This window comes from Caloenas nicobarica, chromosome 22 (assembly GCF_036013445.1).
Source record: "Caloenas nicobarica isolate bCalNic1 chromosome 22, bCalNic1.hap1, whole genome shotgun sequence".
NCBI lineage: Eukaryota > Metazoa > Chordata > Aves > Columbiformes > Columbidae > Caloenas > Caloenas nicobarica.
The window spans coordinates 3,529,783-3,541,256 of NC_088266.1; the positions used below are offsets into that span (position 1 = coordinate 3,529,783).

Genomic DNA, 11,474 nt, shown 5'->3' on the forward strand with positions numbered 1-11,474 from the left:
CGCGGCGCCATGTCAGAGAAGGGAAAGGGCGAGGCGCCACGTGACCCGCCTCGCTCCGCCCGCCCTTAAAGCGCCGCGGGCCGGGGCCGCCGCGATGCGCAGCGCGTAACCCCGGCGGCAGGTGAGCGGGGCCCCGGGGAGGGCGGCCCGTCCCAGCCCCCCGCCGAGCCCCCACCGCGGTGCCGGGCCAGGCTGCCGCTGCGCCGCGGCCCGATCTGCCCGCCGGCTGCTCGGGGCCGGGTTCAGCTGAGGTGAAGGAGCGATCGCGCTGGAATTCGGTCCCCGCTTGGCCCCGAGACCCGCGGCGGCGGGGACACCCCCCGCGCTGCTTCTCCCCCGGCAGCCCGCGGGGGTGTCGGGCTCCCCCGGGCCTTTCCGCGGCCGCGCCGGGCAGCAGGTCCGGCCGCGGGGCCCTTGCCGGCCACGGGCTGTCACCCGGTGCCACCGCCCGGGACGAGTCCTGTGCAGGGACATGAGCCGGATTCGGTGGTGCTGGTGGGTCCCGTCCACCTCGGACCATTCTATGATTCGAAGTCCCCTGTGAAGTGTGTGTCTCTGCACCCGAGTTTAGCTTGGGTGGGAAAACTAAGTTTAGGAGGATACAGACCCCACCCTACATGCGTGGGTATCAGCTCAGGCCTAGAAGCAGTAAAAATACCCTACAGCTCCATCAGCGTCACTTAAACACAAGAGGCACACGCTCATCAGCATCGATGTGCTGGGCCAACAGATCTTTGCTCTGACGAGTATTTAAGATTGTGTTATTTTGCAACTGTTTCTGTTTGGAAAAATCTTTTTTTTTTTCTTCGCAATAACCGCAAGCTTCTGCCAGCACATCTGTGATGCATCTGATGGTAAGGAAACTGTTCCAAATGCTGCTTGTAGACAAAATTTAAGTGGGGCCTTTCTCCTGTGTTTGTGGTTCTAGGTTGCCAGTAAGGTAAGGACCTTTCCTCAACAGCAAGTCTCATCCTATAGAGACGTGAACCCTTCCCCTGTGATGGGTGTTAAATCTCAAGAGGGAAAACTGAGGTGCTTTGATTTGCCTGTGGGGCTGTGGCACGCTTGCTAGAAGTGAGATATTAGGAGTTGATGGCATGTGATTTTGCACCTCTAGCTTGGTAACCAGCATGTGCTTTGGGATAACTCTCCCAGATTAGTGCCACGTGGCTGTCAGGCAAAGTCCTTTGAGAGAGCTTGGTCAGGGCTGCTACTGCGCAGCAGTTGCTTCTGCTTGACTTGTCAATAGGTCTGTGCTGCTGATTTTTACCATGGCCCACTGTTGGTACACAAGAGTTTCAAGGCTCCCAGTTCCTCTCAGCCACAGAGGACGTGGCTCCTTTCACCTGTCTCCTGCCAGCAGGAGAGGTCTCCAGGTGGTAAAAGTAGACTTTCTCCCAAACGATTTTGCTTGATTGGCAACTCAGCGTAAATAGTTAGAAGATGAGTTCAAAGTCTTCTTGGATGACCTGAACCCACCGAGGTTATGTTAAGGACAACGCGTGCACAACTCATGCAATCATTTCCTCCAAAACAGGCTCCAATGTTACCTAGTGCTCAGACAGCTTGCTGCATTCCAGTGACAATTTTAAGTTTTGGCAGGTACATAAGCAAATAATGCGGATCCAAATTTTATGGCAGCTTTTCTCTAGTTATCTGTAATCACTGCCTAATTTTAAAGGCATAGGGTGAAACACTTTTGGGAGCTAAGAGGAGCTAGGCATCCTAGATCCACTTGTACCACTGACTTTCAGTGCTGTTTTCCATGAAGCCAAGCAAGCACAGCTGGTTGTGTTGCAAGGCGGCAGAAGGGGATGGTCTCTGCAGACCTTGTGTCCAACCAGCCTCAGTGGGTAAGGAAAAGAACATAACAGCATTTCTGGTAAAGACAAGAGCTGAGTGTGTGCAGTGGTATTGGCACAGGAGACAGTTGTCTGTGGAGATGGTGTCTCTTGTGGAAGAAGGCTAACGGTTAGAAATACAACTGTCTGATGCCAGCAAAGACAAAATAAAGGACGATATTTGTGGGGATGCCCAGATCAGAGGGGATTCTTCAATTTTTTTCTCTGACGTAAGAATAGTTTTTGCATTCTTGTGTACCTGCCCCATTAGCACTTGCTCTCCTACCTACGCTGTAAAGGAGCACTGTCCTTTGGGAACAAACAGAATGGGAACTCTGAGGATGGATACAGTCCAAGAAGCAGCTACTGTAGAAGAAAAACAATATTTGCTGGCATGTCCAGCACAAGGCCACCAGATCAAAGAGGCTGTCACCTGATGCACATGAGTATCATGGCTTGCTAAGTTGTACTCAGGGCAAAAGTGATGTTGACCTGACTCAATTTTGAGAGCCAAATTTGACCCAACGGGCACAGAAGAGCTGCGTTAAAGTGGCACGAAGCCATCTGCTATGTTATTCTTCTCAGCACTATCTAAAGATAGGCTTTTTATCGTTTTTTCACCAGATGCCCCACTACAGCCTATAGCGAGGGCTGGCAAAAGGGACTCCTTGATGATGATTAATGTTGGGTCTTGGCATAGGCTTCCTTTTCACCATCTGCTGCCCACCCCAGCAGTAACTGCCCCTTGCTGAGATGTGTGTCCTGTTTGTACCCACTGTGCTCCTTCTGTTCCCCTCCTCCAGAGAGCTCACCATGGTCAACGAGACCCAGCATACCTGCAGCGCCAGCTCCAGCTCCAAGTCCGATGGCGGCAGCAGCAGCGGGAGCGAGAGCTCCAAGGACAGCTCGCGTTGCTCCACCCCTGTCCTTGACACTGACCGTCATGAGCGACTGCGGGAGAAGATGCGTCGACGGCTGGACTCTGGAGACAGGTGGTTCTCCTTGGAGTTCTTCCCTCCACGCACGGCCAACGCTGCTGTCAATCTCATCTCCAGGTGAGGGCTGCAGGGTGGGAGTGGGGAGAGATGAAGTGACTTTGGTGGAGGGCTGGGAAATAGCTAATGAGGCAGGCTCTGCCCCATGCTCTGTCTCCCCTTCCAGGTGACGAAGCAGGTAATGGGGCTGTGCTTTCCTGCTGAGGAGGGTAATGGACACCAGGTAACTTGTCTTCCTTGGAGGCCCTGAAGAGTAAAGAGTCATGGTGGAGTTACTGAGGGAGTCAGACTTTCTCCCCTCTCCCATGCTCTGTGAAGACAGAGCAACCCCACTGTCACACTTTGGGGCTGAAGCAGAATTCTGGGGGACAACAGAGCAGAAAAATACCTCTTAAAAGCCAGAAATATTACTTGATGGGCAGTGTGCCAAAGTCTCTGGAACAGAGACTCCCACTTGCTTTCAGAATCATCCAGCAACTATGGTTTGTGCCTCTGTATTACAGAGGACTGCAGTTTTAGCCTCTGAGATAGATGTCCCCATCCACATGTTAAATGAAAGGTGATAGTTCTCAGCAGAGCTAAAGGTTACCCTGGAGCCCAGTGGGGAGCCCCAGGAGCCACAATGTACTCACCTGGAGGAGAAGAGGGAGTTTCATCACTCTTTTTGTATCTGCTGTATGCCAGTGCCAGGTTTACTTTAAACAGAAGGTCCAGAGTAGGAGAGAGACAAGTTTGGGGACCTTTGTCTCTTCTGTTAGACACACTTGGGAACACAACAGAGATCTGGTCCATCTGTTAATATTTGTGGCCTCTGCAGTTAAAGCTGGGGACAGCGGGTTGCAGCATTAGTCTCCCATCTCAAAAGGAATGGGACTTTGCTGTCTTTCAGAAGACATATCAGTCTAATAGAGCATGTTTGAAGGAAGTTTATTGTACAGACAACACTTAAGTTGCCTCTTAATCCAAGAGACTGTAATCTCTTCCTCATACAGCCTTAAAGGGTGACTTTCCTTATTTACATTGGCCACTTGCTAAACTTGTAGTTCAACACTTTTGGTCTCTCCTGCTGATGCATTCCAAGATCTCTCTTCCTGTCACTGGCATTCCAGCAGTGAGCGAGAGATCCCAGGCAAAGAGAGGAGGGGAGCTGGCTGCCTGGTAGGCTGACACAGCTCTGAAATCCACAGGTTTGACCGCATGGCAGCAGGTGGTCCACTCTTCATCGATGTGACATGGCACCCTGCCGGGGACCCAGCGTCTGACAAGGAAACCTCTTCCATGATTATTGCCAACACTGCAGTCAACTACTGCGGCCTGGAGACCATCCTGCACATGACATGCTGCAATCAGACCAAGGATGACATCACAGTCAATCTGCAGAAGGCCAAGCGGCTCGGGTTGAAGAACATTATGGCATTGCGTGGAGGTGAATCCTTTTGTCCTGTGATGCATAGGGCTGAGGCTGTATTGCTATTGTGTTCAATTCCAGGGTAAAAATGGAGAAATAAGATTTAGAGGCTCCTTCTGCTGCAGGAATTAAATGTTGAGACTGCATTTCACTCAATCCCTTTGTTAGCAGCCCCTCCAGCTCAAGGGCAAGCAAAAGCAGTCCAGGGGTAAAACTGCAAACTTGAGGGTTTCATCTTTGTCTTCCTTCTGATAGCAGGAGATTTTTACAGAACTGGTAGATCTGAGTCCAGCAGACATTTGGAGAGCGCTTTGGATTTGTTCTCTTTTCAGATCCTATCGGTGAGGAATGGGAGGAAGAAGCAGATGGTTTCAACTATGCTGTTGACCTGGTTAAGCACATTCGCAATGAATTTGATGATTACTTTGACGTCTGTGTGGCAGGTAAATGTCCTTCACTGCAGAGTAGGGGTAATGTCTGACACAGGGAAATCAGCTCGGCAGTCCCTGTTTCTACCTGGGCTGTTACACTAAAATCAGATGTGCCACTTTCTGATTTCTAGTGTGTTTTTCCCCTCCTTCTTCCACAGGCTACCCCAAGGGTCATCCTGAAGCAGAAAGCTATGAGGCAGACCTGAGACGCCTGAAGGAAAAAGTCCTTGCTGGGGCAGACTTCATCATTACGCAGCTTTTCTTCCGCTCAGAAACCTTTCTCAAGTTCATGAAGGACTGTCAAGCCATTGGCATCACCTGCCCCATTATTCCTGGCATCTTCCCCATACAGGTGAAATCCAGTAATTCTAGTTTGGGAAGGGAATAAGGATCCAGGATATTAGGTGTTTGTGGGTTAGAGCCTGACAGAGGTCTGTAAATATCCTCCATAAAATTTATGGGAAGTGAGGGTGCTAAACATGCAACAAATCTGTAGGTGGTTTGCCAAATTAAACTCTTAGGCATGTAATAATAAGCTTAAAAGGTTTTCTGTGCCCATATGGCAAAAAAGGGATATAAAGGACAGTGGCCTGCGAGTCCTGAGGTGTTAGTCATCACTGTCAGCATGCTGAGGCTCAGGCAACGAGTAAAGAAATGGGAAGAAATCACCTAAAGTGAAACAACCAGGACTGCTTTACCATCCTAGAGATGGGGCCTAGGAATAGAATCCAGGATCCTCAGTTCTAAATCTCCTGCCACAAAATTGAGATCAAGTACCTGTGTTACTGGGATGTCAGGAAAGGGCCTTGGAAAAATGAAAATCCCCTGCATCCTCATCCAGGGTTACCACTCCCTGCGCCAGCTGGTGAAGCTCTCCAAGCTGGAAGTGCCTCAAGAAATCAAAGATGTGATTGAACCCATCAAGGACAATGATGCCGCTATCCGGAACTACGGGGTGGAGCTGGCGGTGTCCATGTGCCGGGAGCTGTTGGATAGTGGCATGGTGCACGGGCTCCATTTTTACACCCTCAATCGGGAAGTGGCTACTACCGAAGTCCTTAAGCGCCTGGGCCTGTGGAATGAGGACCCCAGGTGAGCAGAATATGCTGGACTTTCACATACATTCATTCCACCTACTGAAGGCTCAAGCAGTGCATGGATTTGCACCTCTCCTCTGCTGCTTTTTTTCTTTTTTTGCACCTTTCTCCAGGTGTCTAACAAAAGCTGGGAGGAATAGAGGGGATGGCTGAAGGAGGAATTAGTTTTAGTCAAGTGGCTTTAAAGTAGCCTGTTCTGGAACTTTAAAAACCTAAACTCTTATAGCTGCCACTTGGAAGAAACATGTTTTTTGAGGTCTGTCACAACCCCTCTTACAGGCTAGGTGCTATGTGAGCTCCTGCTGTGGATTTCTAGGGTTCTCTGCAGCTGATAAAGGGAATGTGGACTTCTCTCTGAGTCCACAGGCTTCAGCAGATACAAGAGGAAGCAAAGGAAAATGGATAGCTGGTTTTGATTCTTGTTAACAGCTCCACATAGTCCTTTATCATCCAACTTCAGGTGTCAGTCGTGTACTTAACCATTTAATAGACACCTACTGAGCATCCTGCAAGGGAACTGAGTGGGAAAAGATTTTCCATGAAGGAAGAAGAGTTTTGTGTCCTACTTCTTGACAAATAGAATTCCTCTCAACCCCTGTTACTTGCTCTCACCAGAGGCAAAGTTCTCCAGGGGAAGGGCTTCCAGCCTCTAGTGGAACGTCAGCAGAGGAACTGTGCTAATGTCTGCTCCTCCCGTGCAGGCGGCCTCTGCCCTGGGCAGTCAGCGCTCACCCCAAGAGAAGAGTTGAAGATGTTCGGCCAATCTTCTGGGCCTCTAGGCCAAAGAGTTACATCTATCGGACTCAAGAATGGGATGATTTCCCCAACGGCCGATGGTAAGCTCTCAGCCTGCAGCGGCAGCGAGGCAGAGGTGTGGTATGAAAACCTGCTCCACAGTTGGTCTGTTATTAATGAGTGTCCTGGGCACACTTCGGGCTTGACAGAATAGGTGGCTTCTTAACAAAGTGGCCCCCAGTTGCTTGGATGAGATGAGGAGAATGGCCTTGATAAGATGACGAGAATGGCACCAAGATATTGAAGCCTTTGGTCTCTAGGTGGATTCTGTTGGATAATTCTCTTCCTCAGCAGCTGTCTTCCTGCATCACCAAATCAGCTTATCTTCCCAGTGGCCTGTTAACCCTTTATCTGGTCCCCTTACAGGGGTAACTCCTCCTCTCCAGCCTTTGGAGAACTGAAGGACTACTACCTCTTCTACCTGAAGAGCAAGTCTCCTCGGGAGGAGCTCCTGAAGATGTGGGGAGAAGAGCTGACTGGTGAGGAAAGCGTCTTTGAGGTATTCACATGTTACATCACCGGAGAACCCAACAAGAATGGCCACAAGGTAAGTGATGGCCCAGAAAGGGATGGTCAGTGTGGCGCAGACAATAGTGTGTATTTCCTCTTGCTCCTGGTACCACATTGTTCTTCTAAACAAGAATTGGGACTTCCCTATCCAAAAGGACTTGCTGAAGGGAATCCAACAGCCAGAGTTCAACATCCAGATGATAAACAAAGGGTTGGTACATCCATTGTGAGCCATCTTTTCTTCTCACGGTAGGTTACATGTATGCCTTGGAATGATGACCCTCTTGCTACTGAAACCAACCTTCTGAAGGAGCAGCTCGAGAAGGTTAACAGACGAGGAATCCTGACCATCAACTCCCAGCCAAACATCAATGGCAAACCATCCACAGACCCCATAGTAGGCTGGGGGCCCAGTGGGGGTTATGTTTTCCAAAAGGTACTGCACTGCTCTGAGCAAGGCAGCCCAGAGTTATGACCCAGTTTGTTCTCTTTTGGGAAGGGAGGCCCTGGGCTTTCACTCAGATAATCCTTCTGTGGGCTCCTTATCTTAATAACCTTTTTGCTGAGATGAGGCAAAGCTCCTTTGGTTTCTTAAGAGACAGACTACATCATCTCTATGGCTCATTTCATAGCTGTTTTCTCCCACCTCAAAACATGTATTGAACATCTATAGAGTTCCTTGGTTTTGCTCTCAGCAAGTAATTATTGTTAACTTCTTTCTAGAGCAGGGCTATAAAGTTTTAGATACAAACACACACCTGTCCACTGCATCTGATCCCACTTGCTGCAGGAAGCACAAAGGTTTTTCTTAAAGTGGGAATCAATGAGGTAATATCTCTACCAACGGTAATAACTGGGCATTTAAAAATTCCCCTGTCATTTTCTAAGGCAGAGCTCTCCACCAATTGCCTCCACCCCAACACACAACTGCTGTGCTGTCCAGACAGCTGCCAGGATCCTTCTCTGGCCCGCAAGCAGCTTTACCTGCCCTGCCTGCCTCCTGCTGTCAGGCATTTTTCAGGCCCTAGAGCCTCACCACTAATGGCTGTGATAGGAATCTCCCGTCAAGGTAAATGCCAAGCAAGTGGCTCATACAAGGAAACAAAGCAGCCTCGTTCAAAAGGGATCCAAACCGCTAAAGCCATGAGACCAGCAGATGGCAAATGCAGTTATGTTTTCAAAGGAAAAAATTCCCCTGAGGTGAGGGGAAATCCATCATCTCACACAATAGCTAGGAAAGGGGAGGAGGGGAACCAGTTGTTGGGAGCAGCCAAGCACAGAACAGCAGTAGATGGAGCAAGTACAGAATTAGGCTGTATGAGCACACGGAGAGAATGGTGAACAAAAGATGAGGCCAGGGAATGGTGGGGTGCTTGGAGGAGCCCAGCTGAGACCCCTGATTTCTGCGGTCACCAGACTGGGCTGCTTTGGCAGGACGCCGCTGTTCACAGGGTGCCGTGTAGGACAGAGGTCAAACTCTGGCCTCTTCCAAGCACTCTGCTCTGTCTGGCACAGATTCTCCCAGGCACAGCACTTGTGGTTACATGGGCTGGAGCTCATTCCAGCCTGTCTGCTTACTGGGGTGCAAAATGGGAAGCATGGAGCTTTCCTGAGCTGGCTGCTCCGGGGCTGTTACCTCTGCTCTTTGGATTTTTAGGTTTGGGTTTGGTTTTTTTTTTTTCCTTTCCTTTTTTCTTTTTTTTTTCCCCTCCAGCTCTCTTACTAACTTGCTCTGCCCTTTGCTCAAGCCTCCTCTGTCGTACATTTCTGGGAATGGACATACAAGTCAGGCTGTCCTCTTGGTTGCCTGTATTTGTCCCAGCCCTCCCATGAGTTCAGGCTCTTATTCTCTTCCCCATCCCTCCCTGTAGGCATACCTAGAGTTCTTCACCTCCAGTGAGATCGTCACGGCACTGCTCAAAGTGCTGAAGAAGTATGAGCTTCGAGTGAACTACCACATTGTCAATGTCAAGGTAGGCTGTTGTTTACAGGACATTTTCCTTTCACCTTGGGAGAGAGGCAAATATCAAAGATTCAGATATCGCTATGAACAAAGTGTGACAAAGTGATAAAGGGAAGGGAAAGTGAAGCAAGTCAGCTGTGATGTGCAGCAGCTGTGTGACCTCTTAACAAGGAGAGGGTAAATGCAGTTGTTCCAACTCACTCAATCCCTCCTCCAGCTGTTCCTTCACAGAAGTTTTCCTTCCTTTGGCAGGGCCAAAATATCACCAATGCTCCAGATCTGCAACCCAATGCTGTCACCTGGGGCATCTTTCCAGGCAGAGAGATCATTCAGCCCACTGTGGTGGATCCTGTAAGCTTCCTCTCCTGGAAGGTGAGTCCTCCTCTTGCTGGATACATTGCTGTGATGTCCTGGAAGTTCAGAGTGTCTGGTTTGTTTCTAGACTGTGACACTTCTTGCAGTTGAGAACTGTTGGGATATTAGTTTGCAGAGGTGCAGATGCTGCTCTTCCTGCTCCCTCAGTATAGGGAGAACTTTGTGCCAACAAGAGCTCTCCACAGACACCAGGTGCCCAGTAACCAGGCTTGGGAGCTGCCACTGTCACTGTGCTCGTCCCCAGAGCTCTGGGCAGCAGCTCTCCCTCCCCTCTTACACGCACCGGGGCAGTATTGAGCCATTTTACTGCAAATGTGTCTCCTTTCAGCTCTGAACAGTTGTGTTCAGGGCACGTCCCCTTGACTGGAAAGCAGGAGGCTCCTTGCTCAGTTCTAGCAGTTTTTACCAAGAAGAAACAGGCCCCAGGCTGGCTAGGCATGTGTGACACTGGTTGTCCTAAATGAGGTGTAATGAAAACACAGCTTTTTAACACGTGCATTATACCACTACAAGCATTTTTTTTTCCTCCTTGTCAGGATGAGGCCTTTGCACTGTGGATCGAGCAATGGGCCAAGCTTTATGAAGAGGAGTCACCCTCTCGCATGATCATCCAGTACATCCATGACAACTACTACTTGGTCAACCTGGTGGACAATGACTTCCCACTTGAAAACTGCCTCTGGCAGGTTGTGGATGATACTTTTGAGCTGTTGAATTCTCCAACTCAGAAGTGAAAATTCCTCTTCTCATCCCTTATTTCCTCCTTCCGTCCACTGACCGCAGGGAGAGAGAGAAATCGGCTTCTGTGCTGATGTTTGGACACATACTCTTAAACCCAGTGACCAGGCTAGCTCTCTGATCTGCCCACACTACCTGCTCTTCTGTCCCCAAGACAAAGGCTCCCTGACCCCTTCTCACTGAAAAATAGCCAGAACTACCTGAACCTCTGAGCTGGGGCTCTAGACTGAGCTTGAAGGCCAGCTCTGCAGGATGAAGAGGGGCTGATCATGGCTCTGTTGGTTACAGTAACAGTAGAACTCTCGTGCATCAATGTGATAAAGCTCAGTGGGATTCTGGTACCTTTCCCATGCCAGAAATGCTGCCTTGGGGGCAGAAACACTCCTGTCAGCAGTGCCTATGCAAGGAGGCTATTTAAACAGTTCCCAACTCTGAAAACAAGCTCAAGTTGCTTTTACATTGCACTCCTAAGATCTGTTTCTTCATAACTGATCATATCAGGCTCTTTTTACACTCACTCCAGAAGAAGGTTCAAATTTTCTCCCTAACTTTTCTCTTTTTGTGTATCTCCTGTTTTCTTTTTAATGAGAATATATGAATATAACTTCTGGATGAGATGGAGTAGTAATCACACTATTTCTTAGATTGAATACAATAAAATACATAAATACAAATATCGCTTGTATTAGGCCCTGCTCTTGTAAGTAGCAAAGACTCCCGTTTGCAAACTAATCAGCCTGGAACAAGGGAAAGTTAAAGAAAACCGATTGTTTATGGAAAGTTCTGCGTTCACTTTGACCACATGCCCCAAGTACGGTATGGGCAAAGCTCCATGGTAGAGCAAAAAAAGCTTAAATTCTAGAATTTACCAAAAGCAACTAGATACAACCTTTGGTTCAGTTCTGAAAGGTCACAGGAGTTGCAGTGGTCCTTTTTCAGTGCCTGTAGAGAAAGACAGCCTGTCTTTCCTGACCTAATGCCTCTTAACAGCCTCAGGCCCCACAGCATAGAAATAAGGGAGCGATGGAGGCTGCTTTGTGTACTTAACGATCCTGCAAAGCTACCACAGGCTAAGAAAACAAGACCTTGGGGCAGTTCCCAGTGGGATTTTGAGATCCCTGCCATGCTGTGAGCATCTCTTTCAAACAAGCAAGGAAGAAAAGCCTTTTCCAGATTCTTCAGACCCTCTCATTACAGCTGTCTGAGACTGCACTCATATATCCAGGGTAATTACAGGGCATCAATCACTGAAGTAAGTAATGGAAAGGTTGGGGGTCAGACACGCCTGTCTTGCCTCAGCAAAGCTTTTGGTGCTCAGCTG

General features: G+C 49.1%; 1 protein-coding gene across 4 annotated transcripts; it reads left to right on the plus strand.

Moving 5' to 3' along the window:
• The first annotated feature begins 37 nt into the window (after positions 1–37).
• On the plus strand, positions 38–10,816 carry MTHFR (methylenetetrahydrofolate reductase). 4 transcript variants are annotated; one of them, XM_065649932.1, is made up of 13 exons: positions 47–121; positions 823–854; positions 2,645–2,896; positions 4,024–4,262; positions 4,577–4,687; positions 4,834–5,027; positions 5,517–5,767; positions 6,474–6,608; positions 6,934–7,114; positions 7,331–7,513; positions 8,949–9,050; positions 9,293–9,412; positions 9,952–10,816. In XM_065649932.1, the coding sequence occupies exons 3-13, from the start codon at positions 2,655–2,657 to the stop codon at positions 10,147–10,149; spliced, it is 1,956 nt and encodes a 651-aa protein (XP_065506004.1). In that variant the 5' UTR covers positions 47–121; positions 823–854; positions 2,645–2,654; the 3' UTR covers positions 10,150–10,816. The 4 variants fall into 4 exon arrangements, with proteins under 4 accessions (XP_065506005.1, XP_065506004.1, XP_065506006.1 ...); XM_065649934.1 differs by having other exon boundaries at positions 5,538–5,767; XM_065649933.1 differs by lacking the exon at positions 823–854 and having other exon boundaries at positions 38–121.
• The last annotated feature ends 658 nt before the right edge of the window (positions 10,817–11,474 follow it).

Bases quoted from the DNA above. Each gene is read 5' to 3' on its own strand.
- MTHFR (XM_065649933.1), top strand. From the start codon at position 2,655: ATGGTCAACGAGACCCAGCATACCTGCAGCGCCAGCTCCAGCTCCAAG. The intron at 6,609-6,933 runs GTAAGCTCTCAG...GTCCCCTTACAG, and splicing joins GATTTCCCCAACGGCCGATG to GGGTAACTCCTCCTCTCCAG. The intron at 9,051-9,292 runs GTAGGCTGTTGT...TTCCTTTGGCAG, and splicing joins ACCACATTGTCAATGTCAAG to GGCCAAAATATCACCAATGC.